Below are 27,199 nucleotides of genomic sequence, written 5' to 3'. Positions count from 1 at the left end.
AGTTCTGATTAAGTGGTACCTGTTTTATCGTTCCCCCAAGGCATGTTGAATGAAACCCTCATCAGGATTGAAACTTACAATGCACAGATTTGCGAGTCGCGTGCTCGAAGACGCAGAATCACCCGTTCAACAAAGATGTAGCAAAATTTGTAGTAAAATCTGTCGTTGAGTGTTCTGCATGTAAATATGGGATTTGCACAGGGCATGTAATAAGTCACCTACTTAGAGATTTGATGCATTTCTATGATTTGGGGTTATTATTTTAATAAATAATAAACTCTTTTCTAATTTTTACGTTCTATTTTATATTGTTCATATGCCATGGTAGTATCAATACTTGCCTGCTCACTCAATATAGTATTACATTCGCATATTATTAGTATAAATTCTCACCAATGTAATTTGCTACACGTATCATAAGCATTCAAAATGCATACCATGTATTTTATTCGACGAATCAACGCATCGTTATGTGTCGAGTGTTTTACCATGTATCCTCCCAATTCCCTACAAAAGGCCCTTTACACATTTCTAAGAACGTACCTATAACCGTCCTTTATTTTACAAGCAGATTGCGAGTCGCATCCAGCGGTCTTGCGTTGCCCCCTATGTCGGGTCGAATGGTACTACTGTATAAACAGACGCCAAATGCAGTGTGGGGCAAAGCTAACATACAGGGTGTGTTCCTTCCCCGCAGGCAGCGAGCCTGCGGGGAAGGAACACACATTGCGGGGAAGGAACACACATTAACATTTTGAGCATCGGTTCAATTGCCTACATATGTTCCACAGCCGCGTAGTTTATGGCATAATTGGGTATACTGGTACACCTGAAAGAATGGGCCATGGGGAGGTCCGATGAATTTCGAGATGTTGGCTGTAATGAGTATACAATTTATATATAAAAAAATGAATTTTTCCCGACAGCAAATAAAATATTTTTTGGTGTTTCATGGGGCATAATGTAATTATAAGTGTTTTACATTGCTGGCGATAGACTACATGCCTTAGGCCGTACTATTTCCATGGTGTTCTGAAGCTTGAATAACAGACCCGAATGCTGCTTTACAGATTGCCCACTAGGTGGCAAACAACAACAACACTGCAGTTAAAATGTGAATTCTGATAGGACAAATAAAGCTACAGTCGATTAAATATATTCAAGATGGCTTTAATATAGACCAATTCGTTCCGGTGTGATATTTACAAAGGATCTTAAGAAGAAATCTGTTCCATTAGAGCACTATCCAAATTCTGCCTAAGCCCTTGATGTTCACAGAGTGTAGATTTGAAGTTTGCGTGACTGCAGGGATCCATACTCGTTGGTTCTTTCGGTAAAGTCACGTATGTATAACATAAAATTACATTTTAATGTAATTTATTTTATTTTCTACCTACGTCACTTTACCGAAAGAACCAAAGAGTATATTCACAGAGTGCATTCACAATTTTTGTTTAAAGAGCAACAGCTTCCCAACAATAAAATGGCAATGCTTTCTACTTAATAGAATGCCCCAAACAAGTTAGAAATCAAGACGAATTACTTTTCAATGCAATTCCAGCAGCTCAGCTTGTTCTTTAACCAACAACAAACTGTGATCTCAAGTCTCTGGTAGAGATACTGATGTCTCAAAACAACCTCATTTGCTATTGTTGCATGCTGAACACAAAAGAAAGCCCCAGGGGAACCTGCTGAAAAATAAACACTGCACATCTTAGACCGAACATTTCACATGTATAGGTTGCTTACATGCCTCAGCAACTCCGAAGTGCTTGCAATGCCTTTTCTGTAGTCTAGCCAAGGGGACCCCCCAGCAGCAACTGTGAATGCAGCAATGGCCTGCGGGTCCACATCAGCCTGCCGTAAGAAGGGGCAAGCAGCATGTGCCATCAAGGTACTCCATCGGCGAGCGTCATCCTGATCCTGTGTGTTGGCCTAGCATGTTTTCCCAGCGGCCTGGCTCCTTTGGGTGGTGTGGGCACCAACAGCCGGGCTCCCGACATCTCCCGTGCATGCGGCATAGGTGTGAGCGCTGCCCGGGTGCCCATTGTCAGAGGTGTCAGCACTGGAACACCTCTCGCACACACCAGCGGCCGCCTCCCTTCAGCCAAACCGGCCGACGTGCGAACCTCCAAGATGTCACCGCTCCCCGTTATCTCACTATCGCATCCATCGGTGTCCTCCTCTTCCCTGTCATGGCTTCTGGGAGTCACTTGCAAGCGTTGTCCATCAGAAGGTGCTGGACTTGATGGATTCTGAGATTCGGCGAATTGTCGCTCGAAGGGATTAAATGGAGCCTGGGTTGTGTGTGGATGACGAAGGGGGACCATTGGAGGTGGCCTACCCGGGTAGAATCCTCCCTGCTGAGTTGCGGGGGACTCATCGTTGTCCGGCGTGAGAGGGGAGGGTGGCGGCAGTCGAACCGTCGCCGCTTTAGGGGCCAACGCTTCACCGGGTGATCTGGCAGAAACGGCGTGAGGAACCCTGTCAACACGGCTGAAGTGAGAAAAATAACATGGAAACAAGAGCCTGAGACAATTTCCCTCTTAGCTATTTACGTGAACGAGGTTATTCATGCAAGCGTGAAGCTGTCCTGACAAAATAGTTAAAGCTTAAAGGTACTGTATTTTTTATGAAAACCATCTGATTTCCCATTAACTTGCTGCACCCGCTTGAATAAGGCGGTCTGTATTTAGTAATGTTGAAAAAAGATAGCAGTGGATTTCTAATGGTTTCTGTTTACAAATATTATCTCGAACAAGCTTTTTGGTTAATTAACATGCATGAAGTGTTTTACCTTTAAAGGCGAACCATATACTATGAAAACAGCCTGCAAAGATTTATATATATAAAAAAATACGACAAAAACAACACTCACGTCCTGTAAGCGGCCGAAAACTACGCGACTAAATGCAGAACTAAAAGTGAAACGTAAAAAAAACGTCTATTTGCATCCGCATACCTGCGGTCATGGATTTTCCCTAAAATCACCAGGAAGAACAATGTCACGTGCCTGAGTGTGCGCGTCGTGAGCGCGGGTGCCGACGGCCTCTCTTCGGCTGACATGACCCGCAGATCACTCTCCAGGACCTTGCGCTGCTCCTTGAGCTCTGTTCCATGTAGCACGGAAGGAGTGTTACAGACGCCAGGAGGCGGGTGTGAAAACAATCGTCAAAGGGCCTGACGCTCTGAGAATAGGCTATTTTAAAGTATCGCACTGAATCAGGTTTAATTTGAAAGCAATAGCTATTTTCATATTGTGCTACCGACCTGGGGGAAGGGGCGTGATTTTTTTTTTACTGTATATCGACTTTGCCTCAACATTCCACGGGTGGTGATGTACTTGGTTCACCGACGATGAGGGGTTGTATAGTTGTAAGTGTTTAGCGTCATAATTACAACACTAAAACTTTAGGCCAATTGTGCCCTATCAGTGAAAACAATCAACCTCCATGTCACAATTTATTGGGGGCCCAAATATATTCTTTTAATTTTTCGTATGTGTCGAGTTGTAAGCATAGACTTGCCTATATTTGTAACAAGTTTCAGCGTTCTAGCATTCCTAAGAATCGACACGAGTCAATCACAATCATAACTGTCACCAATACATCATATTACCATCTAATATGATATCATTAATGTTTTTTTGTGTGACTGTAAAGCCAAGTCTGCTGTTTATGTGGAATGTGAATAAACTATGGCCTGTGCCCACGTAGAGATAAAGGTCTTTTGTGTCCCTTGAAAATAAAATAGATTAAGGGACAAAATGAGTGTTCAGTAAAACTCGGCACTCATGGGCTTTACACACATGCACGCACATGCGCACACGTGTAAAAATACGAGTATATTCATGTCGACATGCCTACGCACGTACAAAAAGACACCACATGGTGTAGCTCAAGCTGTTTCCCATCTGGACCTTTCTGCTCACGGTCACAGTCAAGCTGTCACAACTGACAATAGCAAGGCGGTCATGGGTGAACTTTAGGATTCCTGGGAAACCAAAATGTCATCGTTTCGTGTAAATTGAGTAAAACACCGCATTAGCAGTGTTGCACACCAATGTGTTTGCACGAGAAAGGCATGTTTCAACAAAACATACTTATTCTTGCTTGGTTTCTAAAGGCCAACAGGAGGACCAATACACTGTACATTACGTGTAGTGCTTGTGAAGCTCAGCAACACTGCTTCAGTGCAGCACAATAAGTGCTGCTCATTTAACACTGCCATGTTCTCCCATGGGCTGTTAAAATTCCTGGTGTCAGGACATTTCAGTCCAAGCCCTCCCACCATGACCCCACACAAACATCATGTCATCCTTTTGCCTGGCTGGTGTGTGCAAGCAATTCTTGAGCTGTGGAATCATGAGGCAGATTTTTTTTAAGTCAAGTGGCTTGCAAATTGGTTCCAGAAGACTGGGAGGGTGATTTTCATTCCTGCTTTGTGGAACAAAGATTCACCTTCGTGTAGCTCATAATATTTGAACGACTTACCTCTCCTGTTATCGTAGCATAGGTTATGCAAAACGAAAAAAACAACCAGTTATTTATTTTGCTTTGCTATTTATAAAATGTAGGAACAGTGGCGTGGTAGATAGCGCACTACACAATGAATGTGGCAACCTGAGTTCAATTCCAGCCATGGCTAACATCAGTGGCGAGTGATATTTGAACTGGTGCTGGCTGCGTCTTATACCAATACATTGACCAACGTGGTCAATTATGATCCAACAGTCCCCATGACTGATGCATCATGGGACAGCCTTTGTCCACCAGTGGATTGACAAAGGGCTGTAAATTATAATAATTATTATCCAAGCCGAGTTTGAAATGGACATTTTAAATATCCTGGGCTGGCTCTGTAATATAATTCCATAATTCACTCGCAATGTCTTGCTTCAAATTTTCAAGGTTGATGCTACGAGTTTTCCTTATGTGCTCATGCCATAGCCCAAGACCGTTTTTTTCTTTTCTTTCTGAAGCCAAATTTTAAGCTCCAAATTTGGTCCATGTGGCCCCTGGTTTTAAAATCTCACTAAACTCACAGAGTTTTGGCATGGGATGAAAAGCAAATGGCTTGGAACAACGATTCGTGCTTATGAGTGCTGGAACGCACCACATAAGTTCACGAAACCTCTCTAAAGGTGCCGAAAGTTAACAAAGTATTATATTCTCATTTGTCAGTACTTGATTGGATATGCTTGATGTTTTGTATGCTTTGAAATGTGCTGGACTCTTTTGCATAATTATATTTTTCTCAGTCATCCTTAGTCGCGTGTGTTAGGCCTGCAGTGCAATGTGCTGCTGTCAGGAGTGGACGTCTCAATGGGTTCCTACCGGGTTACATGAGGTTTATGATGCTGATGATAATGTCCCAACAGAAACATACTTGACAGTACATAATTCAGTACAAAGCTGGAAATTAGGTACTCTCGTGATAAGTAAATGCTGTAAATACAATTTTTAATCAATTAGCATTTCGAGGTTTAATATTTTTCGAGGCGCTTTTGTTCGTGATCATGAATTAAAACCACACAACCGGGCTGCAATACTAAAGGAATTAGCCATGCAGCGAAAAACCCTCCCCCAACCGCCTTCCCACTGTGATTTGATTAATTATCACGAGCCAGGGCTCGCAATTCTACTCAAGAATCAATTGATTTTGTTTTGTATTTACCATTGTATTGTTCCCTCCCCCCGTCTCATTCATAGAGTTGTGTTTGCACCATTAGCCTATATGTAACATGAATATATAATTTGTACGTGACATAGTAATCGATTGCTACACGTCATAATTCGATGCGTGTATTGCCAACATTAAGAATCCATAAGGATCGATGAATCAATGCATTGTAACATGCCTAATATATACGCTACGCGACTTAAGTAAAAAGGGAAGCCATGAGTCTAAAATAAAGCAAGGTAAACGGTGCCGCAGATGGTTTACTTGAGGCAGTCACGCAGGCACATCCCACTGCCTGTTGTGCACGCAGACATTTCAAGTTATACTGTGTACACTCACCATGCAGCCGCGCGATTGAACGCAGCTTGCCACTTTTAAGCGGACTGCTGGCAAGAAAGGAATCCATTCTCGTGACAAGCAGGGCCATTCTATATATAGTGGCATGAACAAGAATTTAGATAGAGCAAAATAACTGGAGACAGCTGTGTGGGCAGATAGCTACACTGTGATATCCAGATATTTATTTTTTGGAATGGAAAGTTAGTGCCGATGTACATACTGTCTCCACCACTGGCTGAAAAGTTTTCACAACTGAAATGCCCAATGCATTCAATAATACTTTTCCCAGTCATTTTCTTTAATGAATGCTACCGCAGAAACAACAAGACGAATTGCCAAAACACGTGTTGGCTTTCAAGTTAGTATCCATATTTTTTTTTCATCCACGAGTTGTAAAAATTAAAAGTTATATATTGTGGACGTTTACTATCCATGTTACAGACGCCAGAATGTCTACCACACGAAGTAAGTTTTTTCTTTCATGGTGCAGTGCTATACTTAAGGGATTCTGAGTGAATTAGCAGCATGCTCCAAGTGCCATGGCACACGACAATACAGGCTCTGATGTACTGCCATGGCAACTGCCACAGACTCTGCTTTGTGCCTCTGCACTCTGTGCTGTATAAAATCCGTGGAAGTGCCACGACACTACATATAAATGAAGACCACTAACAACACAGCATATCTCTCAATGCGAACAAGTAAAAAAATACCCATAACTCGTTACATTTTTCAGAATTTCTCCTGCCAGAACTCGGTAAGTAGATGAAGGCAACTATTGTAAGACACAGATGGTTAATTGATAGCTGACAAAAAACAACAGTTTATAGTTATCATCACCAAGATATGCAGCGATATTTTTAAAATTAGCATGTAGCAAAATTAAATTCACGTTTGCAGCATGAAAGCCTTTTTAATCATGCATTTGTCCTAAGACTAAAGAGCAGAGTATATGAATAAAGCTTCTGTTGAGAGACGTATGCGTCCTGCAGTGGTTTTCTGCTCAAGTGGCAGTGATTCAGACCTGTGATGGAAGGCTCATTCCTAGGCAATGCCGGTCCCCTGCGCCCCTCCGCCAAGTGTTCCTGAGGTTGCGGAGAGACAAAGACAGGAGGGGAAAAAGACGGAGGGGGGTAGTGGGATGGAGTGGACCTTCTTTAGCTGCCAAATAGCACCAGTGGGACAACATGGCCCACTTTCCCAAAGCCTGCCTCCTTGTTCCTGGGCCCCCAAAACTGCACACATCTCATGCACTCAGCGTTGTTCCCCATCTGGGTGGGTGTTTGCATATTTATTGAAAATCCCACAGTCTACATTCGAGTCCAACTACAATGGCAAAAAGGCAACAACAAAAACAGACGTTTGCTCTGGTTTTAATGGGGTTTAAGCTCGCTTGAACGCACTGCTGTTGCGACAATCATGACACTGAGCAGTGTTGTTCATGAGTAGTGAGTGCCACATTTTGTTTGCTATAGTCACAATGAGAGTGAAGACACCGTCCATCAACGTCATCTTGTCTGATTTGATTCAGGTCTTTGTAAAGAGATTCAAAGGCAGTTAAACAAAACACTTCAAAGCGAGGACAGAATGGTTTAGCATACTGTGAAGAATGACACTATTATATGGTCCCACTTAACAAAGTAATACATCAGCAAATAGACTTTGCTTCATTTATTGGGGTTAGCAAGGTTGACAAGCTTGAGCTTAAGTGATTGAAAAAGCCGGCGATGCATTCAATTTTCTGTACCTGCAAACTTTGGATGTCTTTCTCCAAAGTACTGCATTCTTCGTTAAGCAAACTCCTGCAAACATAATGAAGTCAAAACAGATGAACTCCTATGAGAATAATATACCTTAACCATTCTTATTAAAATATATGTATGAAGCTAATGGGTCCACAGCTCCATATAACCTAAATAATTAAGCATACGATGACCCTATTTGGAGTGGTGGTCTGTACTCATTCTGTAGGCAAAAACACAAGGTGGCATAATTACTCATGAGCCATTTCCTTCCCTTGGACAAGTGACCTCAATTCAATTTCAGGTCGTGACACGAGTGAGGATTTCCCTAGGTTCTGTCTGTCTAAAATTACGCTGAAAGTGCAGGAAGGCATAACAGCACTTGGGCAAAGAACTGCAGACCTAGGAAAAAAACATTCTGTACCTGTGCACCGAATGCCCCATGCGAACCTCCAACACTGTATAATACATTGGCATCCTTAATCTGACATCAATAATTTAGTAATGTCATGTGTGATTAATTATATGATATACGATTACTGTCGTGTAAACATTTTGCGTTGGTTTAAGAAATAATACAAGGCATTTCCACCCCATCACTGCCAATTTACCATTCGTAAACTATGAAAAAATTATGACACGCAACATTCGAAATGTTGATACTTGCAAAAGTTCGTTCAAAACTAATTTCAAATAATATTTGTGCAACTGCAAGATTGTTTAATTTTTTGATGGTCATTGTCAAAGTCTGCATTTGGGAAAAAAAATGGAAAATGCAGCGCAACAATTGGCAATTCATTTTATTTCCTCAGTTGCTGCCAAATGAAAACACTTTTTTTTCATTTGCTGGTTCATTATTTAGAAGTGCTCATGTTGCCAGCTGGCTTTTCACTGACACTGCAGATTCTGTCAGTTGTGTAACAATGTATATCTTTGTCGGCTGCCAAAGTCATAGGTTGGGATTTAATTACGCTTCAATATGTACCACACTGTACTAAAAGGTTTCCAAATGTTGTGCAGAGCTTCTGGACTCATTTTTCACATCCCTTATGCACTCCAACAAATACTTTTTTTTTAATTGGGACAAAATAAAAAACGGCAACATTCCACAAAGTCAGCATCATTTCCAGATTAAATTGCACATGCATTTTCCAGTTACCATGTAAGGCATTGGCCAACAGGCAATTGTGGGATGGTTAGTTCTGCTAAAAGTGAATTGCAATAATGGGGTGTTAGGTTTCTGAATGTTTTACTGATATATTTATTTTCTCCCAAAAAATGTTGTACACCAATCCAGATGTAAAAATTACCTTCTTTATATTTGCTAAATTGGTGAAAAGTGCAATACGTGATTTCTCAGAGATCAAAGATAATTCAGCTGGTACTCCTGAGATTCTGGGCACAAATCCAGGTAGCCACCCATGATTAAACTATGTTTGCAAGTGTAGATTCAGGCTGGTAATTAAGGAGTGCTCAAAAATCACGAGAAACCTGTTTTTCAGTTAATTGGGCTGAATTCCATCTCTGAGAATTAAAAATATCACTTTGACTTCCATGTGACAAAACATTTGATTTGTGTAGGTCGTGTGAGATATTGCAATTGAAAAGGTCGTGAAATGGATTATGACACTTCACTATGAACCTGGAGACCTGAGTTTGATTCCTGGCCATGGCTAACGTTCGGGGTGAGTGATATCTAAACCAGTACTGGCTCCCCCTTCTTCGCAAACCTGCACAGACCAGCACGGCAAAGTACAGTTAAACAAACCTCCATGACCAACACTGCGTAAGAAGGCCTTCATCCAGTAGTGGATTGACAAAAGGCTATACACATTATTCAATTAATATTATTACTTCACATGACATGATACCATGAGTACATACGGAATGAAAATGTGGGAAAAATCAAAGAAGTGCATTAATTATTAAACACAGCACATTGTTTGGCAACTGGGCGTAAATAGAGGCCAGGAAAAGCAGTCCAGGAGGCAACAGCAGCCCTCAGACATGCTGACATTGTGGGTCATGTTCAGCAAGGGAGAGGAGGCCTTGGGCTAACTAGCCGCGCTGCTTGGAGTAAGACCACTGCACCAGAGCGGCGGAAGATGGTAGTGCAGGAAGTACGCCATCAGGAGGAGGCTGCAAGGTGGGCCAACGCAGTCTCTCTTGCCAAACAGGGACAGTGAACTCGATGGGACAGTGTGGAGAAGAGGAAGATCAGCTGGAAGGATCTGTGGGCCATGGAAGCGAGGCGGTTGAGCTTTTCCATCAGAGCAACATATGACGTCCTTCCAACACCAGTTAATCTTCACCAATGGTATGGTGAAGATCCAGACTGTGCCCTCTGTTCCATGCCAGCCAACCTCAGGCACATTCTCACAGGGTGTAAAACAAGCCTCACCCAAGGACGCTACACTTGGCGTCACAACCAAGTCCTTAAAAACCTTGCATCCGCCCTGGAGGACAAGCGAGCTGCCACCAACTCCCTACCACCCCCAGCAGCATCACACCCCTTACGGACGACCTTTGTCCGCGAAGGGGCTAAACCACCGAAGAGCGGCTCTACACCATTAGAGCGACACCAGCTGCGCTTGGCCCGCAACTGAAAAATGCTAGCTGACATTGGCCGGCAACTTGTGTTTCCTCCGGAGATCGCAACCACCACCCTAAGACCTGACATGGTGCTCTGGTCCCATTCGCTCAAGGTCTTCATCATTCAGCTCACAGTACCCTGGGAGGACTCAGTAGATGAGGCTTATGAGTGAAAACATCTGCGCTATGCCGATCTAGCTGCCGAAGCACGGCATCATGGCTGGAACACCGAAGTCCGACCAGTGGAGGTGGGCTGCAGAGGTTTTGTGGCAACATCTACAACCAGACTGCTTAGAGACCTGGGAATTAAGGGCCAGAGCCAGCGTTCGGCAATCAGAGCCGTATCGGAGGCGGCAGAAGGCCGCAGTCAGTGGTTCTGGATGAAGAGGAAAGACCCCAGCTGGGCCCCGAAGTGAGAGGGCCAGGAGGTATGCGGTCAACAATGCTTGACTCAGGGAGGAGGACGCCCCTGCCATGCATAGTCCCATGGGATGTTGGCTATCAACAACAAGGCAACTCCTATGACTAATTGGGAATGGGACGCAAGCGTAGGATTGATCACCCTGTCGCTGGCCGCCTTTGGGGAGGGTGTATAGTGTGAAAGGCCGAAACACCCTAGGAACCAAAGGTACACTACTGACGATGCGCTCCCCAAATTTCACCAGGCTCACTGTTCATGAACTCTTGGAAGTGCTTGCACAAAGGATAGTAACATCTCATCCTGTGTTCTTGGAATCTGCACGGACTTACTCCAGGAGGTTGTCAAGTTGCATGCTTAATAACTTTATTGAAATGTCATTTTAATGCACCTTAATCAGAAAACACATTTGTGGATACTCACAAAGGTATATTTATGTAATGACCTAAAATGCCCTGTGCCTTGAGTAAATGGTAAAACCTGTTTCATATTACTCATGTTTATATTACCACTAACCCATTATCACAAAAAAGCCCTGGCTCATATGTAGCAATTTAACATCATTAGTTCTACACTATTCAACACCAACTCTGCCTATACTTTTGTATTTCAGAAAATATTGCACCATGAAAAGCGAATACAAGTTAATTTGTAAATCGTCTTTAAAAAGTTGCTTAGAACGTGTTTTCACGTTGAGTATTTTAATCCATCTTGACTACGCACTGCCATTGCAGGCCAGCCAAAATAATACACAACCCTCTACACACCCACAGGGCTATAATGAAAATTAGTCATGTCACATTAGGCTGTATATCTCGGTGACAAATAAATGACGTGAATCAAATCGCCCCCGTGCACATGTGGACATGTTTGGGCTGGAGCCGTGCAGTGGATGTGTTTCTGTCCTGCGGCCAGAAAAAAGGCACTTCAGATAGCAGTTTGTGGTAAAGCAGAGCCATGCGGGGTGAACTGAATGTGCAGCACATGGTATTCACTCACAGCTCGCAGGCACAGCTTTACCCTTGATCCTGTTACCTCTTTACAGTACTCTCTAAATCCCTGCTCTATAACTGCTCAGTGTGCGTGCAATGTTCCACTTTAAAACGGGGCCCTAGATCAAAAGCAGAAAATAAACTGTTAAGGAACTTGCCAAATAAGATTCACGAAGGGCAGCTAACAAGGCCTTAAAGTGTAATTAAAAAAGAAAACAGATTTGAAATGATTACCCACTTTACTTGCGTTCATCCTTTGGTATAATATTGCCTCTTATGAATATATAGTTAATTTTATACTGATGATGTTGAATTTATTAGAGTCAACAATGTAACATTGTGAAAATAGCTTACAAATATATATATTTTAAATTTACAATGGCCATAAATATGCATTAAAATGGCTGTGTGAATCTTAAGGGAGTATTCAAATGAGGGCATTACATTTTCATAACAAATGTTGACTCACTTTCCAAATTAGTATGGCAAAGTCAAAACAAAGAAGAAGATAGTAACTATTTTATGAGAAAACATTGTTCGTGTTTGAAGTAATTGTGCCTACCATAATTTAGATTTTGACAGCAAAAACAAAAGGCAACTTTGCAATAATTTTCAGTCATTAATTGAATTTTTATTCGATTGAGATATTAGCATTTTTAGTTATTTAATGATAAATGGCTCTGCTGGTCATCTGGTGTCTTCTGCTGATAATGCATCATTTTATCCTCAGCGTTTTTAAATTACCGTCAGGGTGGAAATGCACCCGTTTGTGGTCTAATATCTGACGAAACCCTGCAAATGATTTACTGCATTCACAAAAGAACATGTGCAAGTACATTTGCCGAGAACTTGCTGCAACTTCTGTGCCACATATATCCTTCTGCGCATGTGCGCGCATGCATGTGTGATGCACGCGCATGCACACATGTGCGGGACCACAGTGGTTAGCACTTTGTGCTACAAAACTCTGCAACTTGGGTTCGATTCCTGGCCATGGCGAACATCAGTGGTGAGTGATATCTGAATCAGTCCTAGGTGCCCCTCCACCCCTCTTTCATCCACACTGACTATGGTTGAACAATCCTGAACATCCTCTCGGTTGACTTAACCTTAAATGAGTCCTTTGTGTGATGTGTGATTACCACTGCTGGGGAGACAAAGGCTGGTGCTGGCAACAGTACCACTCATCCACGATGACGAACTTTGATGGGTGCTTGCTAAAAGCACATAGCCTAAGAGTCTATGTACATTACATGGGGGAATCTTGGCTTTGTATTTGCTGCTACTGCATGTGCTGTGCATGTGTGTGTGTCTATGCCTCACCGAAGATGTTCGATCACCTCATCAATGCGGCTCACATTGAGTTTCTCCTTCAGAGCCTCAATTTCGTCTGGCAGGTTTGAAGACATCGACAGACTCGACAAGGGCCTGTTGGATAATCCCAAATTAGTGGCCAATATATTTACAGAAATTTCCATTGATGTAAAGTACCGACACAGGTCCCAAATTGTGCTACCAGTGACATGTCATGGAAGAATCCCACTATCTCGAGCAGAGCAGTACATCACTCTGTATTAGCCAATGGTTGATGGCAGCACATATTTAGGAACTACTTCTGATATCCCTTCAATTGACCACTTTAACCATATACTCTGCTGTAGAGAAATGTTATGTGCATATACAGTACTGGCTACGATTTAAGATACATTTTTCAGAACAGTTTAATAGACATTATACAAAAGTTTGCTTTTTATTACAGCCTGTCCTGCAAGCGCCACAATATTGTTTATTGACCAAAGCACAAGAGGCTTAAAATAATGAAGTACCAAGAGGCCATGATTTTGTCCTCTATGTACCTGAGTTGTTGTGGCACTGCTGCTGTGCGTGGCCTGGTAATCCCCCACTTTGGATGAATGGGGTTCTTCAGGATTCCGCCAGTGGATGGGTGCCTAAGCTTCTGCCTGCCGGCAGAGCTGCCTCCTGGATCTTTGTAGGACCCAGGTGGCTGTGAGGCCACAGGAAGGCTGGGCGACCGTGTGTCCATTGCAAATTCCACCACTTCTTGACTGTACCGCGACATCACTTCCGTTTCATCCCTGCAATAGGAACAACTCTTAGCGATTAATGCACATAATGGATTTAAATTTAATTTGATACCTCTCGCTGCTCTAATTGCTGCTCTAATTACATTTTTTAAAATAAGATATTCTCTTTCGTGGCACACGGGTCTAAAATTGTATTTTCATTTTTTTTATAAACGTATATCACCAATGCAGTGATTGACTTGTAACCATGAATGTCAGCACATGCCTCCATCAATTCCCAGCCATATATATGTAAAAGTCACACTTGACAGCCTATCACCACCACTAATGGCAAATAAATATTATCTCCATCCTTGGAACCGCATACAGGGGATAGTGAGTGAGAAGGGGTCCAATGCCCAGGCTGCCGATTTTGACAAGACTCCACGTAACAAGTGAGATAATTCGATTCTAAAAGGGTATCTGGATGAGTAATAGAATCAATGTCAGCCCTGCAGCTGACTATAAAGGGCATTTACTGCAGGGATGTGTAATGTAAGCATACGGTGAAGACATTTTGTGCGCCAAAGCAACTTACAGCACCCATTAATATTGGTAGTGGTACACTATGAGCTATAGCAGTGCTGCTTAAGTCACTAGATACCATCTGTTTTAATGTTTGTGTGCCTGGTTGTAAATCATTAGGCAGCTATGTTTGTCCTTATTTTTGTGTTTCTTTTCGTTATCTCTTTCAGCATAAGACCTGCCATCCCTGCCATCAAATCATATATAAACTGTACATGTTGAGGGAGATAAATGGCAGATAAGTCTTTAAAAATAAAATTACAACACAAAAGCAGATTGTTGTTGGTAATTGGGACTATGATGGCATCCATATAAAAAAATTGCCAGTAAGCAATCTAAATGATTTCCATGTGCCCAGTTGCACTTTGCATATTTTGTACACTTGCCACAAATATCAAGTACTGTATTTAGAAAGTTTGGATAATTTACCTTCTCAGTAAAATTCCAGTTCTGATTGTAAACATGCACGATGAGTATCATAGATTATGATATTGTTTAAAGGGAAAAAGCCTGTGAAATAGTCTTTGTATTATTGAGTATGGCAATACATTCAGAAGCTAAATGTCAATGTCGAGGTATGCCAGCCATGAGAGAGGGCTCCAGGAGAGAGTTGGCGTAGTTTTGCTTTTCCTGAAGGAGCGACTACAGTGGTTTACTACATGGTCCATAGTGCGGGTTGCATGGCCACAGTCGTACTGTGGCTTGCCTTTAATTTCCATTCATGAAAGAGATGTGCGCATCAGTCTGTGAGGTTCCGATACAGTTAATGGTTACACCGGTGTCTTCGAGGAATGTCTAAGCCAGGAGGTGCGATGTTTATCCTGGAGCCTGAGAACTGTAGTGAGTGGACAAGACTGTGCACTGAGTGCCCTCACTCAGCCACATGTGTATGTGTGCTATGATCAAAGGTATAAAAAAAGGCATAGATTCTTGCGTGATCAAAATCACCGGTCTTTAAAATCTAGGCAATCACTTCTAAATATATTTCACAGTTTTCCAAGATACAAGGCCAATTTTGTTTAGGTCGCAGTAAATATGTGCACACTATTACAGGAATTATATTCTGAATGTTCACTAAAAAAAAAGACTGAACCCTTTTTTAAATAACAATTTCTGCAAAAAATATGCTCTAATATGTATTTCTGAAAGGGTAGTGTGACATTAACATAGATTTCTGGTAAATTCAGAACATTTTTCCTGTTCATCGTATTAAAAATGTAATTTTTAAATGTCAACCGGGAGTTAGAAAGATCCAGCTCCAAAATCGATCACACTCTTCCCACTGAAACCTCCAAACACACACCAGGTAGAATGGGGCAGTAAACACAAGTGCCAGGTTAAACGCCAGCCAAGTTTGCCTGCAGTAAATGCATGCCAACTTTAACATCTGTCATAAAACGGATGCCAAGAGTGCTTGCCCCGTTAACTCGCCATTCCTTAACCTAGCCCGTGTCACTTGGAGACCACCTTCTGCCCAGCACCTCTGTTGGGACCCCTTGTACGCAAGGGAACCCCCATTAGCTGCTCATTTCCCTGGCCCCTGGGAATGGCTCTAGTTACACAACTGTTGGCAGTTCCATATTGTAGAAAACTATAGCCCTGGGGTAACAAGGAAAGGGTAGTAAGCAGTCGCAGGTCTGGCTGACCAACTTCCAAAAAACAGCCGGTGTGTGTATGTGGAGGCCACAGTTGCAGGAGGATAGCCTTTCAAAGGAATGCAAAATAATCCCTAAACCTTTGCTGTCAGAACAGAATGTTGTTTTATTATCCACACTTGGCCCATAAACCAAATGAACCACAAATGTGTTCAAGCTATGGAAGAGGATGATCCCATGTATCTCACATTAAAACCTTTTTATAAAGAGGCTGTCTTTTGCCAACCACCACTCGTCCAATGCTACTTGCTACCGCTTGTTTTCGCTCTCAGTTGATTGAAAGCAGTTCTATAAAAAGTACACCGGCACACCCAGAAAAACCATCCAGGGGAGGGATGAGGGATTTGAGGAACGTGGGGGACCAAAGGGGGTTACAGCCAGCGCGTGCAACCTCTAGTCACAATAAGAGTCGATCTACTAACACATGCTTCTGTTATGCAATTGTCTCGCAAACACATGGTATTTCTTGATTGAGCACAAAAATAACTGTGCTATAATATTGACCTACCATATGTATTCTACCACTGAATACAGATTGCGCTTACTACTTATTGATAGAAGGTAAAACAAGATTGAATGCATTTGAGAAGTGGTGTGACAGGAGGATGTAGTGTGAGCCGGTGTGATAAGAATATGAATGAGGCGTTGAGAGAACAGCTACTAGGAGGAATTTCTTGGGAAGTCTAACATTAACATAATATACGTGCGGCATATTATGAAGATAGTCAGCAGGAGCATCATGAAGCTGATTCTGCAAGGGCAAATGGAAAGGTAATCAAGGTATATTAAGAGGAAGGATAATTATGAATTGGTGTTAAAATGTGAGCAGCTGTATGGGAATTTCCAGAAATGAAGCTGAATATTCCCATGATTTATGAGGTTGACACAAGATAGATAAATAATGTATACATCTTGACTTAAAGCTTTCGTGACTGCAGGAATTCATATTCTTTGGGTATTTCGGTAAAATCACGTAGATAGGTTCAAATTGTTAAAAATAAAATAAACAAAAACTACGATGTTGCGATTAAAACGTAGCTTTTTTTGGTTTATTTTATTTTATTAATTTGAACCTATCTACGTGACTTCATCGAAAGACCCAAAGAAGAAATGTAGATATGTTTATAAGTGAGAGATTGAGGTGTCTCATTATGTATGCCTATATGAACATAATATGCAAATAATAAAATAAAAGAATCAAGAGATATTTGTCAAATCAATGTCCAATTAATGCCTCTGTGCCACGTCGGTTGCAGAGTTTGGTTAGTCTGGAGGTCGGGGTTCAAGGACAAGTTCAGATGATCACTCGACACGTAATTTTGGCCATGGCCAGAGGTCAGAAAACCAAAATAACAAAGAAAAGCCATTTTTTCGAATTTGGTAAAAAAAAAAGGCTCAAAATGTGTCTGTCTCTGCACATATTTCAAGAGCCGCAATGCATCTGAATACGAGACGGTGGCCCTTCATAAACACCGTCACAAAGCAGTCCTTAAACAGCCACGTGCAGTTCCGGAGTTGTAGGTTGCCAACCCCTGGCCATGACCGTCAACTGAACTCAGACCTCCAGGTTTAGGTGGTGCAGTGTGCTAACCACTGTACCACCGTTGCGTCCTCCATCCACATTTTTCATGGAAACCATCCATATAATAATACTTTAAGAGGAGGTAAGGCTTTTCAGACTGGCTTTCGTAAATACATTCCTTTTAGCTGAAAGTAAAACAAATAATAACTTTAGAACAGACACGTTTTGGGGGATATTAATCTTTGTTTAGAGTGCATCAACCATTATACAAATACGTATTTTACTAGTCTATGCATCTATTATGAATTTAGACATTCATATTTTATTTGAAATTAAAAGAAACATGTTGCAATATAGTACAATAGGAGTTTTGCAAAAACCACAGTGCCTACTTTTGTATACTTATAGCTTCTCAATGGGTTCATTCTACAAAGCAGCAGAACCATGATCTATTCCACAAACGTTGGCATAAGGAAGGATGCACGGTTTGTTTTTCTCCATTGCAGCAACAACTTTGGAATTCCTAAACATCCATCGCTCCCGGTTTATCTTAACTTGGGTTTTGTGCTGTCCCCACCAATCACTTTATTCCCATCCACCCCCACCCATGGCCCCCTCTTTCGGAGTGGTACAACCCATCGATTCCTGTCAAGCCTTGCTCCAGACACACGGACTGGCTGGGCTCGCTGTAGCCGGAAGGCGAGCGTCTGCATACCGTCCATGCTGGCGTGCCTTCTCTCGCAGGCCAAGCAGCAGTAGCCAAATCTCCTGCCGCAGCATGGCCTTCACAGATGGCGGGTCGGCCAGCGGGCGAGGTCGGGATTGCTGAACAACGGTGTCCTGGATTGCTCCGTTCTCAGAGCATACTTCCCTCCAAATCTCCAACAAGCACTCCATCTGCGTGATGGCAAAGGAAAGGATTAATGCGCTCACGTGCGCCTGCTTCCTTAAACTCTAACATTGCAGCGTGATGACTGCCGTTTTGTCAATCCAGTGCTGGATGAAGGCCTCTGCCAGTTGTTGGGGGTGATTTGACCATACTTCACCAGTTGTCAGTACAGGTTGGTAACAGCAATCAGTACCATTCAATACATCTTGACTTAAAGCTTTCGTGACTGCAGGAATACATATTCTATGGGTCTTTTGGTAAAGCCACGAAGAAAGAAAAATATTAAAAATATCACGACGTTTCGATCGCCACCGAAAGACCCATAGAATACCCTACAATAATTTATTTTGCTGCACTGGCCTCTGCCGACTACCACATAGGCACTTATGTAGCTAAGGTGTCTTTGCCACTTAGGGAGGACTAATATGATAGACTCAAACAATTGGGCCAGCTTTTCAAGTTTACCCACATATTAATTCACATGTAAAGTAGGTAAAGTGAATTGCAATAATTGTCTTGATCGGTAGGCGTGGAAGATTGGACTATCGTGAGGACATTAAAATAACTGGAAGTTTTCGAGCATGTGTATTCGACCATTACTTTGGACATGCACTTTGCATGAGTCATACATTGTACTGCATATTCAACATTGAACTAATAATACACAAAACAAAGCTCCACAACATTGTACATATGAAACGTTCGTGTTAACTGCCTAAGTTGCTTGCAGGCGAATTAAGGTCAGTGGTACTCCTGTACCTCCGATTAGCATCGTTGGCTACGTACGGTGAGAAATAAATGTAACATATGTGCATACTCTGAATTGTATAAGAGGCATGATTTTTAAGGGTACAGAAGATAGAATTGCCTTTCTTAACATCTATTCAGTGAAACAGCTAGGAAATCCAGCAGCAATCTTTGGTTGCAAGAACCTGCTGGCTGTCGCCATTCATTATTACCGTGCAGATTAAAAACTGCTATAAGCTCACTCAGCAAGCAACAGTGCAAACTTTAATATTCGGAGGAGATGTATTGAATTCAATTGTGTGGAAAGCTGTGCCATGTATTCACTATTGTTAAGATTTATGTCAAGTGAAAACAAAATAAAGAGTCTTGAGTGGAAAACGTGAGTGAAAAACAAATGTCCCTCTGCGGCTCAGATTTGTGTATTAAATCTTGCATATGGCTCGAAGTACAATTTAAACAGGCCATTATAAAGAATATCCATGTGTTTTTTCTAATGCTATTTAATACCATCCATTAATGCCTATATAAGGTTAACTAAAAAAATCAGATGATAGTAATTTCGAACGCAACTGGTGATCGCGGAGGATACATTGCAGTGGCAGCTTTAATATCTGCGATGAAACCCCTTCCTATGTATCTGAGGATTGTGAAAACTCAAAGATTTGAGAATGTTAAGCCAAGAGCTTGGGGGAAATACCAATCCAGATTGCACTCGAATTGTGCACCATCTGAAACCAATGTCTGTGACAAAACCTCATCCATCTGCCATGAGCTCCGAGACTAACTGGTAGCTTTAATATCACTAAAATTACCCCAAAAAACAGTCCTCTGGAGTAAACTAGCTTTAAAAAACCATAATGGCCACAAAAAAAACGTGCACATGCTGATATTGCAACGTTCATTAACCGCAGTGCAGCATTGCGAAGTTCAGATCATGATATAATGCTTGAGGGAGGTTATTCATTTCTGTGGCTATAGTTAGTGGAAAGGTCTAGAAAAAATCGTGTTTTGGAAAGGCTGTGGGGGATTAAAGGCAATAAAACAGTCTGAAGTTGGCATTTTCTCAACTAAAAGAAATATGTAAAGTTTACGATTATTAAGGTTTGCTTGATGTTGAAAACACACTTAATAGCACTTGGGCAACTCCCTATTTATTGATGTTATTTTTGGACAAATATACAGAAAGTAAAGGCTTATTTTCCAAAACTCTACTTTGTGGCTCAGAATTTTGGAAACATGTTGGAAAGTGTCCTGTATTTAACTTACAGTAATCAGACAACTGCAACCATTTAAAAGTGCACAGTTAAGGGCCAACATAAAGCTTTGCTTTTTAAAATAAAAAAAATGCCATTTCTGAGAAATTTTGGAGTAAAGAAGAAAACAAAAATACATTTTGTTGAAGCATTTTCACAAAAATGAAAAAATTCATTCAAATGTATTTTACTGCATCATTGCGATGGGTTTGTATACAAAATATTTATTGTACCATGAAATGCATTTTTTTAATCCATTAAAAATTTAACGAATCTTATAAATTACTGATTAGAGCTTAAATTTATAAACCAAACCGCAAATATGTGTTTGCACGGGGCCTATTACACAAAACCACAGTATGAATTTTTAGACTGTGAAACCTTCAACTTTCCAGCTATAATTTAAGTGAAAAAAGAAATTGGACTAAGGGAGTGGTATCATTTCATGTTGCCTGACAGACTGACGACAGATAAATCTAAATGGGGGGGGGGGGCAAAAATAAATAAGAAAATACTGTAATAAGAATTCCCCACTAACTGCCGGCCTGATAAATGTCCTCATTGGTTTCACTATCCAAAACAAAGAGCCCTTGTTTCTTTGCACACATTATGGCAACTAAACCTTGTCTGTCTGTCCCCTAGTTGAGCCGCCCAGAGCACATTCACATTGCAAAAACATCCAAGCTCTGACGATAAAATACCTCCACACTAAAATAACACTTCAGCCTATAGCTAACCATTGAACAAAGATGATCACTGCATCGCGCCTCCTTGCGATATTAGGCAGGCCACTGGAGCTATGTGCTTTTAAATATAGATTGAAAACTAATTACTTTAGAACAGTTTTTTGTGTTTAGTTTGTTGTCCTGGCTACGTACAGTGCGAAATAAGTTCACCATACATACATAGCCATTGGAAGAGAGAAATCAACTCTTCTCAAACCTTGGTAATAATCCATGCCAACATATATAATGAATAAAGTTGGGTTTAATGAATAGACAACACGGTATGTTTACCAAGCCATACTTTTTGTTATTTTAAAATGCATTTTGACTTTTTTTATATATGCATCATATCACTTTCCACCACGTTTCTTTGAATCATTAATGTACTCGCAGAGCAAATTAAATATCCCTCCAGGTAATGTGATAATCTTTGTAAAATGTCCAGATTGTTTAATAATTATATATAATTTTCAATCCTTTGTGAATCCATTGTGAGATGATGGGCTTCCCATGCTGTGTTGGTCACGTGGGTTATTTTACCATTCTATCATGTTGGTTATTTTTGGTTGAAGGGAGACAAGGCAGAATCAGGTATCACTCACCACTTGCTATGATCAGGAATCAAAATCATCGCTGAGTTTCTAGCACAGCGCACTAACTAACCATCACTCCACCCCCAGATTATTTATTATGTACAACATTTATTTTATATTGTTATCTCGAATTCGTTAATGCCTTATTGACAACATAACATTTTGCCATTGACATTTTTAGCCTCATAAAGAACAACTGTGAACCTGATATAGTCTGGTATGTCTGATGTCCATCGCACATTTAGTTCAACACTTTAGTGTAATCAAAGCTCGTGGGCTGACACCATCAGGTATCATTGATTCACGTCAATGGAATTTAACTTGATTTAAAGTAAAAACATAAACGAGTGCAGGTGTAAGTAGTGGTAGGGCACCTCTGCATGCAGCTCCTGGCTATAGGTGACGGCCCCATCTCCCAGCGCGGCCCTGACCTCGCCCCGCTCCGCGGGGGGTACATTTTCCTCTATCAGTAGCCACAGAGAGGAAGGAGGCCTCAGCTCCCACTCCGCAGAAGATGCCTCTGCGTTGGGCGATGGGACAGCACACCTAGCCATCGCTCACCTGGAAATAGAGCAGTCAAGCGACCTTCATATATATCAAAAATATGTTACCAGGTAAGGCCCAAGAGCTATATAGCTTTTTTCAGCAATGACCTGGTCACAAATGATAGCCCAATGAAGTGGCTTATCATGTAGAAACCTATAGCAGCCAAATACGATAAATGCATGTTCTAAATGTGGAGGGGAAAACCGGAGGACCTTGAGAAAAGTCCACACGACCACGGGGAGAACATGCAAACTCCAAATGTACAGGTATCAGGATTGGGATCGAACCCACAACCTCCCGTATATCAGTCGAGGTAGTTAACATCTCGCCACCGCGGCACCCCTTTATGCATGAGTATCATGACCGCATGAGCGACGGTTATGTTAGAGTGATTAAAATGTGCAACGTATGTCAGTTATGCGACAGTGAAATGCACATGCCTCGGTCTTGAATTACATCTGGTGTATATTTACAGCTCACAAGAATGCGTTGTGGGGTAAAATAAACTAAACGTATTAATAATATAATACCTTAACATCACTGAAGAGGAGCAATTCCGTGTCATTTTGAGTAATTTTAATGGGATAGCCCTCACAATCCAAGTATCTTGTCGGTACTGTACTACATGAAGTTTTAGGTACAGTATATATGGCATGTAAATGTATTATTGTATTATTGTATTGATGACTGAAGTTTTGGTGGACAATGAACTGATAATTATGATGAATTAGGACCGATTCCCTTTGATGAATGCACTGAAACAGTGGCAAACTACACATAATGGAACAGCTTCACCTTATATTCACTTTCCAGCGAGACGATGGCAAAAGTTTATCCGCATCCAGTGACGATGTACCCTTGTTTATGTTTCCATTTCCAGAGGTGGGACAAAGTCATTGTTATGCAAGTCCAAGTCGAGTCGCAAGTCATCAAATTCATGACTCGAGTCTGACTCGAGTCCAAGTCACATGACTCGAGTCCACATCTCATAGGTGGGACAAAGTCATTGTTATGCAAGTCCAAGTCGAGTCGCAAGTCATCAAATTCATGACTCGAGTCTGACTCGAGTCCAAGTCACATGACTCGAGTCCACACCTCTGTCCATTTCCATGTGACAGAAAAAAAGACGAATGGTTTTGAAGATGAAGATGGACTGATGGGAAATCAATTGATACCGTAAGTGAGATCCTGTGTATATGATTATGGTTAACTGATGGACTAATTAATTAATGATGGACTGATCGTGAAAAATTGATCAGGTGATGCATGGGCAATTTCATGAACATGTTTCGTGAATGAGAAACAGAAAAATAGAATTTTACTAAACGGTAAATGGATGAATGTGTAAATACGTAACTGACAAATTCATAAAAACAATCTACATGCAATATTTTTAATGCACAATACAGTAGATATTATACAATCTTTATATAATACATCAGATGTATAAAGTATGTCCATACTGTATACTTTCGATTACATTATGTAATATACCATTTGTAACACAATGTATTAGGATCATTTCTAAGTTATGTAAATCTTATTAAGGGAGGAGCGATTGGGGAGAGGCGGTAGTTACTACTGGTAGGAACGAAGTGGACCAGACCACCAATATATTAATGTGTCCGTCCGTCCGTCCGTGTATCAACATCGCCCCCTACTGCAAACACTTGGCATGACCCTGTCCGACAAGATGGCCGCCCGCTCCCCCTGCGATCTGTGAATTAAACAAGATGGCCGTCGCTTCCGGCGCCTCACGGCGAAACTTTTTGATCGACTGACTATGGGCGAACTCATTTATTCTGGTGGGTGAACAGTGGCGGGGAGGGGTGGAGGAGGAATTGATGATAAAAACAAACTTGCACCATCGTTACAGCTGCCGCGACGAGAGATGTGGGAGGAGAAGCGGCGACCGCTGCCTTGCAGGTGAGAGGTGCGTGTGTGTGTGCGCGTGTGTGCGCGTGCGTGCGTGTATGTGTGCGTGTGTATGCGCGTGTGTGTGTGTGTGTTTGCGTGCGTGTGTGTGCGTGTGTATGCGCGTGTGTGTGCGTGTCTGTGTGTGCGTGTGTGCGTGCGTGTGTGTATATGTGTGACTGTGTGCGTGTGTGTGCGTGCGTGTGTGCGTGTCCGGCCCACTCGAGCGGCGTGATGAATGGGCGCTATTGGGCTTCGGATCGTTATTCACGGCGAACTGGAAGCGTAGCAACACAACTTCATTACGTGTGCGTGCGTGCATGTGTGTGTACGTGTGTGTGTGTGTGTGTGCGTGCGGTGTGTGTGTGTGTGTACGTGTATGTGCGTGTGTGCGCGTATGTGCGTGTGTGTGTGCGCGTGTGTGTGCGGTCGATATCCCTGTACCGGTATTAGTATTATTCCTACCAGCCCACCCCGCAGGGTCCTGTTGAGTGAACCGGCGGGCATTATTCACGCGATCTTTACACAGTACACAGCAATGCGTATTGTTTGTTGGTCTGTACACTAACAAGCAAACTACACACAGTAATGTATGCATTATACATCTGTAGATTTATATTGTACAGCATACAGGTTATTTGTTATTGTTGTTGGGTTTTTCTTACCTTGTTTTTAATCGAAATCGCAACTAGCCGGACCTATCAACTTGCCAGACCAGGGCTCCCTCTACGATTATTAAGGCTATCACTATACTCGGGCGAGATGAAATGTTGTTTATTTGTGTCTGCTGTAACTAACGTAACGTGTTCATGATGGAGGGACAGATGGATGATGGAATAATAATGACTATGCACACGATGGGTTAATGATAACGGATTGATTGTGGATGGATTGACGACGATACGTGAAAAATGAATGATGAAATGTGATCTATTGACCAAATCATTTGGAATATGGCCAACTTTGAAGCCAATCAGCCGTGAGCCTGGATAGTGCTGCGATGGGCGATCACCATAAACATCACAGGTGCTATAGGCTGCTGCTGCTGCTGTAGGTTTTGGATAGAAGACAGTCCAGAAAAATAGTGTTGTACTGTAATTCTATGTTCCCATGTACGGTACGCATACGCCCCCCGACTTCACCAGACCCGCAGTGACTAGCGTGGTGAAGTATGCTCACGCAACCCCCGACGACCTGCACGGTCGTGAAGGAGGCCTTTATCCAGCAGTGGATCGATAATAGGGGACTGTACACGAACAGCATTGTACCGTAAAACCATTATAGTGACACACAGTACGCCGTGGCCACGAAGTCACGCTCAGCAGACAGCGCGAAACAACAACTTCGAATTAAAACATCAAGAAAGCAGCTACCGTGCACGCTAAATATAAAACTTAGAAAATGTTAAGACGATTTGTACCCGCGGCGTCAGCTGATCCCAGCGCGCAGCGGCGTCGTCGGTAACCACGGCGACGATCGGAACAACTTTATTGACAGCGCGCTGTGGGGGAGGAGACGGGACAACTTTATTGACACACACCCAGAGCAACAATAAGGTCTGAATTAAATTTCGATTTAAAGCTTTCGTGACTGCAGGGATTCATATTCTTGGTTCTTTCGGTAAAGTCACGTAGAAGGGAAATAATAAAATAATAAAAACAAAACAATAAAAATCTCACAATGTTTCTATTGCAACCACAGCAAGAAAAGTTGCTGTGGTTTTCACACCTGATGATGATTGCTTGTGTTGCAAGAAAATTTGCTGTGGTTTTTCACACCTGATGATTGCTTGTGTTGCAATCTAAACGTCGTGAGAATTTTATTGTTTTATTTTTATTATTTTATTATTTCCCTTCTACGTGACTTTACCGAAAGAACCACGAATATAAGGTCTGAATTGGTCTGTAATAAGCTAGGCACTGATAAGGGGTTGACAGGTATGTATCTATGGGGGGGGGGCGTATATAATATTCGACGTTTCGAGCAATGGCCCTTATTCATAGCACATCAAATGATTAAAAAATTACGTGTCATATTTATTTTAATGGCACGTTTTATGTGCCATAAATAAGGGCAATTTCCCGAAACGTCGCTTATTTTATATTATTATTTTGTGGTAGTATTTACACACGGACGGACGTGCCGAGTTGTTTTTTGAATGTATCTTGAACTTCGTTCGCACCGTACGTAGCCAACCGCGCTCAGACACAAAAACTGTTTTAAAGAAATGCGCCAATTCCACCGCAGTACGGAATCACCAATTTTGTTTAAAAAAAAAATAGACAAAACAATGTCTGCTTCATATACTGTAGCCGTCTCTCCACGTAAAAAAATAAAACCCAAAAGCGTTTCTTACACAAACCCCATCCTGTCTCACGGCCTTCTGGGAGTGAATCATTTCAGCACCATTGATTGAGTACAAACAATCCCTGGACCCGTCTCAACACACGGTGTCTCAACGGCAGTCAGCCAGCGCTGGTGAACTGCCGATGTCCTAGGTAAGGGCCCTCTCTTTAAGACACGGGTCCTACACAGTAAATGTTCGACGCTGGGCTAACGTCGGAATGTGGTTGGAACAGTTGGATCAACGTTCCAAGTTACTGGACATGTGAAAAAGAGCTTTACAGCTCATCGGATTCCTCCAGTATCAATAAGTATTCTGACGACTGGGTGGTTCGCACCTCCGATTAGCACGGTTGGCTACATACTGTGCGAAAGAAGTTCAACATCCATGCAAAATAGAATATGAATAACAAAAGAGGCAGGCAATCAAAATGTCTCATTCATATGTCTGTCTCTGTACAAACAAGTTTCGTACACAACCCATTCGACCAACATACGTCTGGGAGTGCATAATTGCAGCCTGACCGCTAATGAGCGTGGGAAAACACATCTAAAGCATCTTAAAACGCATTCGCAACTGGATCACTAGTCGCAAGACACGATCCCATCACCCACTCCTCTGGCCTTCTAAATAAACT

The 27,199-nt window shown here is 42.0% G+C and overlaps 1 protein-coding gene across 1 annotated transcript; it reads right to left on the bottom strand.

Annotated features, from left to right (window-relative positions):
• Positions 1-1,435: 1,435 nt before the first annotated feature.
• On the bottom strand, positions 1,436-25,891 carry CCDC24 (coiled-coil domain containing 24). Its single transcript, XM_078867583.1, has 9 exons — positions 25,639-25,891; positions 22,133-22,319; positions 18,267-18,448; positions 13,622-13,861; positions 13,089-13,193; positions 7,769-7,823; positions 7,046-7,106; positions 3,014-3,110; positions 1,436-2,460 (listed from the first exon to the last, which is right to left on the bottom strand). Exons 2-9 carry the CDS (start codon positions 22,310-22,312, stop codon positions 1,890-1,892), a joined length of 1,491 nt encoding a protein of 496 aa, XP_078723709.1. The 5' UTR covers positions 22,313-22,319; positions 25,639-25,891; the 3' UTR covers positions 1,436-1,889.
• Between the last annotated feature and the right edge of the window lie 1,308 nt (positions 25,892-27,199).

Source organism: Lampetra fluviatilis, chromosome 24 (assembly GCF_964198595.1).
Source record: "Lampetra fluviatilis chromosome 24, kcLamFluv1.1, whole genome shotgun sequence".
NCBI lineage: Eukaryota > Metazoa > Chordata > Hyperoartia > Petromyzontiformes > Petromyzontidae > Lampetra > Lampetra fluviatilis.
This window is presented reverse-complemented; position numbering and strand designations above follow the sequence as displayed.

Bases quoted from the DNA above. Each gene is read 5' to 3' on its own strand.
- CCDC24 (XM_078867583.1), bottom strand. From the start codon at position 22,312: ATGGCTAGGTGTGCTGTCCCATCGCCCAACGCAGAGGCATCTTCTGCG. The intron at 7,107-7,768 runs GTACAGAAAATT...CCGCAACCTCAG, and splicing joins AAGACATCCAAAGTTTGCAG to GAACACTTGGCGGAGGGGCG. The intron at 2,461-3,013 runs GCACGTGACATT...CGTTTCTGCCAG, and splicing joins CTCACGACGCGCACACTCAG to ATCACCCGGTGAAGCGTTGG.